The sequence below is a fragment of the Zosterops lateralis genome (assembly GCF_965231275.1).
Source record: "Zosterops lateralis genome assembly, chromosome: 32".
NCBI lineage: Eukaryota > Metazoa > Chordata > Aves > Passeriformes > Zosteropidae > Zosterops > Zosterops lateralis.
In genome coordinates, this window is record NC_139792.1 from 2,494,894 (window position 1) to 2,507,651 (window position 12,758).

A 12,758-nucleotide genomic window follows, 5' to 3' on the forward strand; every position below is an offset into this window, starting at 1 on the left:
GACAGTGATGTTGTGGTGGCGGGGTCGGACCCGCCGTGACCCCGTGTCCTCCCCCCACATCGTGGGAAATCCGAGCCGTGCGGGAGGCGCGGCCCCTTGCTTGGGGACAGCTTGGGGACACTGGAAGGGACAAGGGAGCGCTGGAGGGGACAGCTCTGGGTGGTGAGAGCAGATCCCCTCACCAGGCCCGGGGACAGAGTGAACTCCGTGGTCACAGCCCTGGGGTGACAGCAGGGACACCTCTGGGGGTGGCCCAGTCCCCGGGGGGGCTTTTGTCCCGGCACTGTCACCGACCCCGGAGCGGTGGCAGGTCCCGGGGAACCCCCGCCCGTGCCAGCCGGGGGGCAGCACCGGCCTCGGGGGGGCACAGGGGTCCCCCGAACCCCGAGACCCTCCCCAGGCTGTGACACGCGGGGCCGGGGGGGTCACACCGGCGTGGGGGACACCAATGGCCGTGACCGTGATACCTGGCCCGGGTCCACGCGGGTTCCACGAGGGGGACACGGGAGTGACGGGAGTGACACGGGGGGTCCGCGGCTGGTCCCAGCGCCATCCCCGTCGTTGCCGTGGTAACGGGATGCGCAGGGATGCTGCGCCGCTGCTAAAAAATGCCAGAAAACGGGGGGATGAGCCTGCCCCGAGCCCCGCAAGGCCTCCCGAAAAACCCAAAGCCGCCCCCCCGCCCCCCCCCCCCCCGCGGGCCCCCCGATCCAGCGTTGTTGCCCCAGGAAGGGGAGGGAGGAGATTGAGGAGTGCGGGGAGCAGCGGGAGGGACGGAGGGATGGATGGATGGATGGATGGATGGATGGATGGATGGATGGATGGATGGATGGATGGATGGATGGATGGGAGGTGGAGGGGGCTCTCGGGGTGGGGGATAGCAGCAGCCCAGCAGGTGCCGGTGCCGGTGCCGGGGGCTCGGGGGGGGCGCCCGGGAGCGCTCGCGCCTGCCCGGTAGCGGCGGGGCCGCCGCCCGCCCCCGCCCCAGCCCGGCCCTGGGAGCGGCGCATGGCGGAGAGCGGCGGCCCCGGCCGCCCCCGGCCGCTCAGGGCCCCCCCCGCCGGGCCCCGGCCCCCCCCGGCCGCTCAGGGCCCCCCCCGCGGGGCCCCGGCCACCACCCGCGCCGCCGCCGCCGCAGCCGCCAAGGACGAGCCCGTCGGGGCGCTGCCGTGAGCCCCGCTCCCGGGGGGTCCCGGGCATGACCCCCCCGGTCCCGTAACCCCCTTCTCCCCATAACCCCCCATCCCTCCGTTTTCCCCTTCCCCGTAGCCCCGGCCCCCCCTCCCCATCACCGCCCCGTGTCCCCCCCGTGTCCCTCCCGCCCCAAATCCCCTCCCGTCCTCCCCTATCACCCAGCGCCCCGCACCTGTAATCCCCCATTCCCCCCCACCCTCCGGACCCCCAGACCCCCACCAGACCCCCAGAACCCCCTCCCCCGGCCCTGACACCCCTCCCGTCCTCCCCCACCCCCCAAAGCTCCCGACCCCTCCCCTCCGCCCCCCAGCGCAGGGCTCGGGGGGTTTCCCCCCACGATGCCCCCCGGCCGCTAACCCGGGGTGGGGGGTGAGGCGGGGGGGCGGCCCCGATCCCGGCGGCTGGCGGGGGGGGGCGGTTGTATTTCGTGGGGGGGGCGGCGGCGGTTCCAACCCCTCCGGGGGCGGGAGAGCGGCGAAGGCTTCGGGGAGGCAGGGCCGGGGGTGGGACCGGAGCATCACCGGCACCGGCGGCCGCGGCGCCGCGCGGGGAACGAGGGGGGCCGGGGGGGCGCCCCGGGGGGGCCCTGCCCGCACCCATGAGCAGGACCACCGGCCTCCAGCGCAGGACCACCTACCTCATCTCGCTCACGCTGGTCAAGCTCGAGTCGGTGGGCGCCGCGGGGGAGGCGGAGGAGGCGGGGGGGGGTGGCGATGGAGCCCCTGGCCCCGGGGGGGCCGCGGCTGCCCCCCGCACCCCCGAGCCCGGCCGAGCCCGGCGGCCCGAGCGGCTCTTCCAGCGGCAGGACGCGCTCCGGATAAGTACGGCCGGTCCCGGCCCCCCCGGCCCCGACGCCCCCCGCCCCCGCTCGCCCGCCTCGCCCCCCGCCGTGCCCCCCAAACCCGACCCGGCGCTGCTGCCCCCCCCTCCCCCGGCGGTGCCCCCCAAACCCGACCCGGCGCTGTTGCCCCCCCCGCCCCCGGCGGTGCCCCCCAAACCCGACCCGGCGCTGTTGCCCCCCCCGCCCCCCGCCGTGCCCCCCAAACCCGACCCGGCGCTGCTGCCCCCCCCGCTCCCGGCCTTGCCCCCCAAACCCGACCCCCGTGGGGCCAAGGGCACCTTGGAGGGGCCGGGGGAGCGGGGTCTGGCCGCCCTGGACATCCCCCAGCCCGCCGCGACCCCCCGCCGCCCGCTGCTGAGCCAGGCCACCTGGGGGGGCCCCGAGGGCCCCCTGGAGGGAAGCAGAGCCCCCCCGCCGCCCCTGGAGCCCCCCACAGCCTCCCCGCACCCCTCGGCCGGCGCCCGCCGCCTCCGCCTGGCCGGTCCCAAACCCCCCAAGGCGGGGAGCGGCGGGGGGACCCGCGGGACCCCCGACCCCCGAGCGAACAAGACCCCCACCAAACCTGCCGGCAGCCGCCTCTCGTGGCCCGAGGGAGAGGGGAAGGGGCGCCCCAAGGCGGGGGGCAAGAGCGAGGGGCCCCCGCGGGCCCGGCTGTCCCCCAGCAAGGGCAAGAGCAAGACCCTGGACTACAGCGACCTGCAGCCGGGGCCGGGGGCTCTGGTCCCCGCCCCCGCCCCCGAGACGGGGCTGAAGCGGGGACGGGAGGGGGGTCGCGCCTCCACCCGCGACCGAAAGATGCTCAAGTTCATCAGCGGCATCTTCACCAAGAGCCCCGCGGCGACCCCCACCCACCCCACGCCCCCCTGGTCTCCCCCCGGCGCCGACCCGGCCAGGGCCACCCCGCACAGTGAGTACCGGCCCGGCGGGACCCGGGGGTCGCCCCGGCCGCGGCTCGGTGTCCCCGCGCCCCTCGGTGACCTGGGGCAGGTGTACCGGTCCCGCTGTGGCCGTGGTGTTGTGCCTCAGTTTCCCTGGCGGGGGGAGGAGGCGCCCGGACCCGCGGGGGCTGTGTGGGGCAGGGGGACCCGTCTGCCCCCCGGGGCTGTCGGGGTGTGGGTGCTGGGGAACAGGGGGGCTGTGCCCCCCCGGGCTGGGCTGTTCCCTGGTTTTGTGCCTTTGGGGTGATGTGGGGTGTCCAATTTGGTGGGGCCCGGTGGGGATCCTCTGCCTCTGTTTCCCCACTGGGGGAACTCCACGGGGGTCAGGCACGACCCCCACCTCCGTCGTTCTGTCCCGCCATCCGTCTGTCTGTCCTTGCCTCCATCCGTGCGTCACACCCGTGCATCCTGTCCCCCATCTGTCCAGTTCCCCCGTGTCCTGCTGTCCCCCCCCGGCGTCCCTGTGTCTGCCTGCATGCACCTTGGCACCACGGGGTGCGTGGGCAGCACCTGCAGGGCCCGGGGGTGGCAGCTCGGTGACAGTGTGAGGGGTGACAGGCAGCAGCAGCGTTAACCCTCTCCCCGGCTGGCGCCTGCACGGCGCCCACCCCGCTCTGTGTTGGTGGCAGAAACTGAGGCACGGGAAGGGGGGAACCCCCTGATTGCGTCCTGCCTCAGGTCCCTCCTTTGTGGTGCCACCACTGCCCAGAGGGGCTGGGGATGCCAGGTAGGGATGTGGGGGGCACAGGGCAGGTCCTTGTGCCACGCCGTGTCCTTGTGTGCCACACGCCTCTGCTGGCTGTGTCCTGGTGCCATGGCAGCCTTGTGCCCGTGGTGTTCTGTGCCGTGTCCTCGTGTCATGGCCTGTCCTCCTGCCACACCATGTCCTCCTGCCATGCTGTGTCCTCCTGCCATGCCTCATTCTTGTCCCACACCGTGTCCTTGTGCCACACTGCCACACCGTGTCCTGGTGTCGGTCGTGTCCCTGTGCCACACCTTGTGCTCATGCCACGCTGCATCCTCAGGCCTGAGGTTGTCATGCACCACTGGCATCGTGTCCTCATGCCCACCATGTGCTGGAATCCGTGGCGTCCTTATGGCACCCCACATCCTCCTGCCATGCTGTGTCCTGGTGCCCATCGTGTCCTGGTGCCACATCCTTGTGCTGCGCTGTGTCCCAGTACCTGTCACGGCCTGATGGTTCCCACTGTGGCCTGGTTCCCACTGTGTCCCCAGGCCACACCAAGTCGTGTGCCCTCACGGCTGCCACATCCTGGAATCCACTGTGTCCTCATGCCACGCCACGTCCTTGTGCCACACGGTGTCCTGGTGCCCGTCACGGTTCCCGCCGTGTCCGTGTGCCACGCCGTGTTCTCCCACGACTCCCATCCCCACGGCCACCGTGTCCCCGTGCCCTGTGTGTCCTCGTGCCTTGGCACACGACGCCTCGTGCCGCCACGTCCCCGTCCCTGCCACGTGGCATCTGCACGTCCTCCCGCCGCCCCCGCGGGCCTGGTGCCGTTGCTGGGTGACAGCTGGTGGCCGCCCACGCAGGAAGCTGCTGCTGCGCTGCGGGGTGGGGGCCCCCCGGGAATTGGGGTGTCAGGAGCTGCTGGGGGTGCCGGGGGTTCCTGGGGGTTGCCCGGGGTTCCTGGGGGTCCCGGGCTCTGTCTCACCCATCTACCTCCACAGAGGCCTTGGTGAACAGCCAGGAGTGGACCCTGGGCCGCTCTATCCCTGAGATCCGCCTGGTGGGTGTCCTCATGTCCCTGTGTCCCCTGTGTCCTCGTGTCCCCTGTGTCCCCATGTCCCCTTGTCCTCAGCCATCCTGACATCCTTTCTGCCCACCCAGGGTGTCCTGGGCAGCAGCAAGAGCGGGAAGTCTGCACTTGTCCACCGGTTCCTCACTGGCTCCTATGTGAGCTTGGAGCCCACTGAGAGTGAGTGGTCATGGGGAGAACATGGGCATGGGGTGGACATGACCATGGGTGTGGGATGGACATGACCATGGGCGTGGGATGGACATGACCAGGGGCATGGGGTGGACATGACCATGGGCGTGGGATGGACATGACCAGGGGCATGGGGTGGACATGACTGTGAGTATGGGATGGACACAACCATGGGCATGTCACAGGGATGGGTTCAGTAATGGAGTGACCATGGGGATGGAGATGAAAGAGTTGACATATCCATGGAGCTGGGTGTGGGATGGACATGTCATGGAGCTGGGCGTGACCATGGGATGGACACAGCCATGGAATGGGCAAGGTCATGATGGTGGCCATGGGTGAAGATGGTGAAGGGGATGGACATGGCCACAGAATGGGTATGGTCATGGTGCTGGTCATGGCCATGGGACATTTCATCTGTGTGGGCAAAGCATACCTGCAGGGTCCCCCTTCCTTCCCCTCCCGCACTGCAGGTGGACAGTTCAAGCGGGAGGTGACAGTCGATGGCCAGAGCCACCTCCTGCTCATCCGGGAGGAGGCTGGCACCCCGGACGCGCAGGTATGAGGGGCCCGGGGGCTGGGGGGCCATGTTGGCCAGAGCCGAGCCCTGACCCCAGCCCCTGGCCCCCCCCAGTTTGCCAGCTGGGCGGACGCCGTCATCTTCGTCTTTAGCCTGGAGAGTGAGAGCAGCTTCGAGGAGGTGACGCAGCTGCACGCGCTGCTCAGCGACCTCCGCGGCACCAGCGACCTGGCCCTGGCGCTGGTGGGCACCCAGGGTGAGCCAGGGACACGGGGGGATCCCGTGGGGCCGGGAGCAGGACGGGGCTGACCCTGAGCTGACCCCCTGACTCCCCAGACAAGATCAGCTCGTCCAGCCCGCGGGTGGTGGAGGACGCTCGAGCCCGGGCGCTCTGCGGGGACATGCGGCGCTGCCTCTACTACGAGACCTGCGCCACGTATGGGCTCAACGTGGACCGGGTCTTCACCGAGGGTGGGTGACAGTGCCCAGGAGGGGTGGGAGGGGGCTGGTGACATGGTGTGATGGGGACAGTGAGCAGTGTGTGATGGGGACCATGGCCAGGTAGGATGGGGATGGTGGCCAGGGTGGAATGGGTGTAGTGGGAGGGGGCTGTGAGCTGCTCAGATGGGTGGTGGGCACCATGGGGCCACATCTGGGTCAAGGGAATGGTGGCCACATGGCACAGGGCCATGTCTGGGTGAGACAGGGACTGTGTGCGGGTGGGACAGGGAGACAGGTGATACAGTGGACAAGGTAGTGTAAGGGACCATGTCCAGGTGTGCCAGGCCTGTGGCTGGGTAGATCAAGGACCATATCCACCCCATGTGGGATGAGGAGCATGTCCAGGTGAGACGGGGACAGTGGCCAGCACCTGGATGGGATGGGGACCTTGCCCAGGTGGGATGGGGACAGTGTCCAGGTGGGATGAGGATGGGGACCGTGTCCAGGTGTGGGTACCCAGGCCGGTGGCTGGGCAGGTTGGGGGTCTGGCCCTCCTGACTCAGTGTCCCCTCAGTGGCCCAGAAGGCCGTGGCGCTGAAGAAGCAGCAGCAGCTGATGGCGTCCTGCAAGTCCCTGCCCAGCTCCCCGAGCCACTCTGCCGCCTCCACCCCCGTGGGGGGCGTCCACCCCGGCCAGGTAACCCCTGGCCCCCTGCCCCGACCCCTGGCCACGGCCCAGGCTGACCCCGTGTCCCCCCAGACCAGCAACGGCGGCCACACCAGCGACTACTCGTCCTCACTGCCATCCACCCCCAACGTGAGCCACCGGGAGCTGCGCAGCGAGACCCCGGCCCCGCTGGGGACCCCCAGCTCGCTGCACCGCGGGGCCAAGCGCCGCACCAGCCTCTTCGCCGTGAGTGCCCTGCCAGGGGGTGGCACTGGGGGACACAGGGTGTCATGTCACTCCTGTCATGGTGGTGGTGACACAGGGGGATGTGGCATCCTTGACATTGTTACCCAGAATGTCATCCTGGTAGGGTGGTGGTGGCAGGGGACAAATGGCACCTGAGGTGTCCCCTGGCAGGGTGGTGACATTGAGGGGCGCATGGCATCTTAGCTGCCCCCTTGCCATGGTGGTGCTGACACTGAGGGATATGTGGGCATCCAGTGTGGGGATGGGGGACACACAGGGCACCCAGGATGTCCCCACCATGGGGGTTCGGATGTGTCCTCTAGCAGGGTGGTGGGGACACGTGGCATCCATAGTGCCCCCTTGACGTGGTGGTGGTGGCACTGAGGGCACTCAGGGTGTTCCTTCCATGGGGCCACAGTGGTGGGGTCTGTGGCACTGCAATGTCCTCACCACCAGGCTCCAGCAGTGGGGGACATGTGGGCACCCCAGTGTCCCCAGCTGTGCCTCAAGTCCCACCCCATATCCCTGTCCCTGTCCCCACAGACGCGCCGTGGCAGCGACTCTGAGAAGCGCAGCCTGGACAGCCGAGGCGAGGTGGCCGGCAGTGGCCGTGCCATCCCCATCAAGCAGGTGGGTGGTGGCAGTGTCAGGAGGACACGGGTGACTCCCAGTGTTCTCTCTGTCCCCTCACTGCTCCCTGTCCCCAGAGCTTCCTGCTGAAGCGCAGCGGCAATTCCCTGAACAAGGAGTGGAAGAAGAAATACGTGACCCTGTCCAGCAACGGCCTCCTCTTCTACCACCCCAGCATCAACGTGAGTGTCCCCGTCCCCCTGTGGTCCCCAAAGCGTGGGAGGGCCCAGTGTCACCCCCGGTGTCCCCCCAGGACTACATCCACAGCACCCACGGGAAGGAGATGGACCTGCTCCGCACCACGGTCAAGGTGCCCGGGAAGCGCCCGCCCCGCGCCATCTCTGCCTGCGGCCCCTCAGCCAGCATCAACGGGCTGCTGCGGGACCCCGAGCCGGGCGGTGAGCCCCCAGGGGACACTGGGGTTGTGGGGACACCATGGGGACCACTGTGACACTGTCCCTTGTCCTTGCAGGCGGTGTCCCCTCGGTGGGGCTGAGCCTCCCTCCTGAGCCAGGGCTGAAGGTGGTGGGCAAGGGGTCACTGCAGCGCTGTGCCTCGGCCTCCGGTGCCAAGCTCGCCTCAGGTGAGTGATGCCAGCACAAGCAGGGACGTGGCCACCTCCCAGGGACCCACAGGGGCTGCTCTGTGGTGGCCCCACTGAGCATGGTGACTTCTGAGCAGCTCAGGGACCAGGTGGCCCTTGCTGACCCTGGTGACCATAATAACCCTGGTGGACTTGGTGAGCCCAGGGACCAGGTAGCCCTTTGGTAATGTTGGTGGCCACAGTGAAACTGCTGGCCCTGGTGAGCATGTGGGCCTGGGAGTCCCAGAGGCCACAATGAACCTGATAAGCCTGGTGAGCCCAGTGGCCCTGGTGACCCTCATGACTCTGGTGAGCCAAGAGGCTCTTGTGGCCCTGGTGGTCCCAGAGATTTTGGTAAGACCAACGGACTTGGTGGCTTTGGGGGTGGGTCCTGGTGATCCCAGTGAGATCAGTGACCCCAGTGAGCTCTGATGACCCCAGTGTGCCCAGGGCCTCTGGTGAACTTGACCCCAGTGCATCCAGTGGCCCTGGTGGCCCAAGGGACACTGCTGAGCCCACTGGACTTGGTGACCCTGATAGCCCTTGCTGACCTGAGTGGTTCTGATGGATCTGGTGACCTTGGTGGCCTCAATGGTCCCGGTGAGCTCCCTGGTCCTCAGGAGCCTGGTGCCCCCAGTGACCCCGGTGTCCACGGTGCCCCCAGTGCCCCATGTGTGCTCTCTCTTGGCAGAGTCCCCGTTGTCCTTCGAGGCCGTGTCCAGCCCTGGCAGTGCGGGCAGGGACCCTCCACCATCACCGCTGGTGGACAGGAAGAAGCACCGGCGGAAGAAGCTGACGACACCGTCCAAGACCGAGGGCTCGGGTGGGCAGGCAGAAGGTGAGTGCCACAGCCATATGTCCCCAGCCCCAGTCACCCATGGCGCTGTGGGGACAAGGCCACCATCCTCCACGGCAATGACGCCTCAGAATTCGGGGGGATCTGGGGTTCTGCTGCCCCTCCTCACCCCCATCCACGCTCAGCCACGCTGTCCACGCACCCCCCTCGCTCTGCCACTGCCTGCCACCTTCTGCACCATCCCCAGGGCTTCGCGGGCCCCCCTGACTCTGTCCCCGTTTCCTCTCTCTACTCCTGCTGCCCGGACCCTCCGCAGCCAAGCGCAAAATGTGGAAATTAAAAAGTTTTGGTAGTTTAAGAAATATTTATAAAACAGGTAACGTGGCGTGAGCGGTGCCTCCCGTGCATGTGGCTGTGCCCCCCTTGCCTGCTGCTAGCACACACCCCAGGAGGGGTGGGGACTACTGGGGAGGGGGTTGGGGCAGATTTGGGGTGCCAGGGGTGGACGTGGGGGGCTGGATTGGGTGCTGGGCCAGTCCAGCCCCCCATGAGTGTAGGACCACCTATCCCACCACCCCCTCGGGGGTCTCTGGTCCCGCAGAGGAGGAGAACTTTGAGTTTCTGATCGTGTCAAGCACGGGGCAGACGTGGCACTTTGAGGCCGGCAGCTTCGAGGAGCGCGACGCGTGGGTGCAGGCCATCGAGAGCCAGATCCTGGCCAGCCTGCAGTGCTGTGAGAGCAGCAAGAACAAGGTGGGACCTTTGTGGGGGCTGGCAGGGTCTCTGTGTCACCCCACCTGCCCTGCTCACCCCTGTGTCCCCCAGGCGCGCATGGACAGCCAGAGTGAGGCTGTGCCATCCAGGCCATCCGCAACGCCCGCGGGAACTCGCTCTGCGTGGACTGCGGGGCACCCAGTGAGTCCCCAGGGGCACCGGGGGACAGCGAGGGGACGTGGGTGGGTGTGGGACATGGGGGGACATCGGTTCATGGGGTAGCCATGCCATGGGCCCTGCAGAGCCCTGGATCCAGGTGATTGTGCCATGGGCCATTGGCCACCTGGCAACCAGGGCGAGGGAGGATTGTGGGCTGCATGATGCCATGTGTGACACTGTGCCATGGGTCACACGATGTCCCAGGCCATGTGTTGCCATATGCCACATGGTGCCATGGGTCACACAATGGATGGCACAGGCCACATGGGCACCATGGGTCACACTGTGCCAGGGTCACACAATGCCACAGGACAGGTGATACAATGGGTGACACAGTGGTCACACGATGTCCCAGGCCATGTGTTGCCATGTGCCACATGGTGCCATGGGTCACACAATGGATGGCACAAGGCCGCATGGTGTCACATCGTGCCAGGGTCACACAGTGCCATGGGTCACACAATGGGGTCACACCGTGCCAGAGTCACACAATGCCACAGGACACATGATACAATGGGTGACATGGTGCCATATGGTGTCATGAGCCACACGGTGCCGTGGATCACAGAGACCACGTGCCATGCCACACTGTGGGTCACACTGTGTCCCACACCATGGTCCCCTGCACTACCCTGTCCACTGTCCCCATCCCACCTGCACACAGTCCCTGTCTCACCCAGACATGGCCCTGTGCCATGTGGCCACCATTCCCCTTGACCCAGATGTGACCCCATGGTGGCCACCACCCCTGTCTGAACAGCTCACAGACATCTCCCACTACATCCAGGGGTGCTGCAGCTCACCCACCACCCCAATCACTCTTCCCACTCATCCCACAGACCCCACGTGGGCCAGCCTGAACTTGGGGGCCCTGATCTGCATCGAGTGCTCAGGCATCCACCGCAACCTGGGCACGCACGTGTCGCGGGTGCGGTCACTGGACCTGGACGACTGGCCACGGGAGCTGACCCTGGTGCTCACGGCCATCGGCAACACCACTGCCAACAGCATCTGGGAGCAGAACCCCCGCGGCCGCTGCAAGCCCACCCACGAGTCCTCCCGGTGGGTGTCCCTTGGCCCCACCTCGTGTCACCCCATGTGCCACCACAATGCCACCCTGCTGTCCCTGATGTCCCCACCCTGCATGTCACTGCTGTGCCATCCCACAGACGCTGGTGCCCCTTATCCCCACGTCATCACGGTGCCACTCCATGTCCCCAATGCCCCCATGACCCCACCCCACTGTCCCTGGTGCCTTGTGACCCCACGATCCAGCAATGCCACACTGCAGTTCCTTACACCCCTCTGTCCCCAAATTCTGTGCCACCCTGCTGCCACTCTGTGTCTGACCCTCACGTGTCCCCACTGTTTTCACTCTCCCTGTCCCTGCGATGCCACGATGCACCCTGACACCTTTGTGTCCCCACTGCCACACGAACCTGTGTCCTCCCATCCCATGCCCAGGGAGGAGCAGGAACTGTGGATCTGTGTCCCCTGCCATCCCTGCCACCCCTGTGTCCTCCCATCGCAGCAGTGCCCCACACCCAGGGGGGAGCAGGATCTGTGTCCCCACGGTGCCACCCTGCTCTCCCTGACACCCCATGTCCCTGTGTCCCCATGTCCCCGTGCCCAGTGCAGAGCAGGATCTGTGTCCCCACAGTGTCACCCTGCTCTCCCTGACACCCCATGTCCCCATGTCCCCGTGCCCAGGGAGGAGAGGGAGTCGTGGATTCGTGCCAAGTACGAGCAGAGGCTGTTCCTGGCCCCGCTGCCCGCGGCCGAGACGCCGCTGGCCGAGCGGCTGCTGGGGGCCGTGCGTGAGCAGGACCTGCCCCTGGTGCTGCTGCTGCTGGCCCACAGCCACAAGGACCAGCTCAACGTGCCCATGGCGGACACGGACCGGCGCATGGCGCTGCACCTGGCCTGTGACACCGCCCAGGTGGTCGTCACCCAGCTGCTGGTGTGGGTACGTGGGGCCAGGACAGGGTGTGGAGGGCGTTGTCTGGCCGGGGGAAGGAGCAGGGTCCTGGGATGGCTGTGGGGACCGTGACATGGTTATGGGGACCATGACATGGTTATGAGGACTGTAACATGGTTGTGGGGACCATGACATGGCTGTGGGGGATGTGGTGTGGTCATGGGGACCATGGGGTGGCCATGGGGGACGTGGTATGGCCTGGAGGGATGGGGAGTGGTCTTGGGGACCATGGGGTGGTCATGGGGGATGTGGTATGGCCTGGAGGGATGGGGTGTGGTCTTGGGGACTGCAGCATGGCCAGGAGGCAAGTGACATGGCCATGGGGACCATGGGGTGGCGTTGGGGGACACAGGGTAGTTACGGGGGGTGTGGAGTGGTCTTGGGGGTGTGAGGTGTTCATGGGGCACCTGGAGTGGGCTTGGGGATCATGGCACAGCAAGGGGGGTTGTCACGTGGCTGTGGGGGATGTGGTGCTGCCGTGGGGGCTGTGGGGTGCTCTTGGGGACTGTGGGGTGGTCAGAGGACAGGTGACACTGTCATGGGGGATATGGGGTGGTCAGGGGGGATGGTGCAGTCCTGGGGACAATGGCACGACCGTGGGGGATTGTAAAGTGTCCCTGGGAATCCTGGGATGGCTGTACCAAATCACCCTGGGGGGACACACCAGGACCGCGGGGGATGTCACCCACGCCTGGGGGACACACCCCGGCCTTTGGGGCTGCGCCACGGCCGCGGGGACCGAGCGGTGGCCCCGCGGGTGACGCGTGTGCCCGTGCCCGCAGTACGGGGCCGATGTGCGGGCACGGGACGGCCACGGCCGCACCGCGCTGTTCTACGCCCGCCGCGCCGGCAGCCGCGAGTGCGCCGACATCCTGCTGCAGCACGGCTGTCCCGGCGAGGGGCCCGGCAGCCCTCCGACCCCCGGCAGCCCCCCGACCCCCGGCCCTCCGACCCCCGGCGGCCCCCCGACCCCCGGGCCCCGCCGCCGCAGCAGCTGCGCCAGCGTGGGCCCCTGCGAGCCCCGGTCCGCCCTCGTATAG

General features: G+C 68.0%; 1 protein-coding gene across 1 annotated transcript; it reads left to right on the plus strand.

The window, feature by feature from the left end:
* Positions 1 to 1,792: 1,792 nt before the first annotated feature.
* AGAP2 (ArfGAP with GTPase domain, ankyrin repeat and PH domain 2) lies at positions 1,793 to 12,758 on the plus strand (the record flags this gene model as incomplete). Its single annotated transcript, XM_083881006.1, is given in 20 exon segments — positions 1,793 to 2,942; positions 4,666 to 4,724; positions 4,826 to 4,913; positions 5,399 to 5,484; positions 5,560 to 5,701; positions 5,782 to 5,916; positions 6,461 to 6,582; positions 6,646 to 6,798; positions 7,342 to 7,428; positions 7,506 to 7,610; positions 7,682 to 7,826; positions 7,901 to 8,011; positions 8,703 to 8,849; positions 9,124 to 9,183; positions 9,409 to 9,560; positions 9,633 to 9,657; positions 9,660 to 9,722; positions 10,580 to 10,802; positions 11,451 to 11,706; positions 12,501 to 12,758. Coding segments are annotated over 20 exon segments (3,567 nt in total).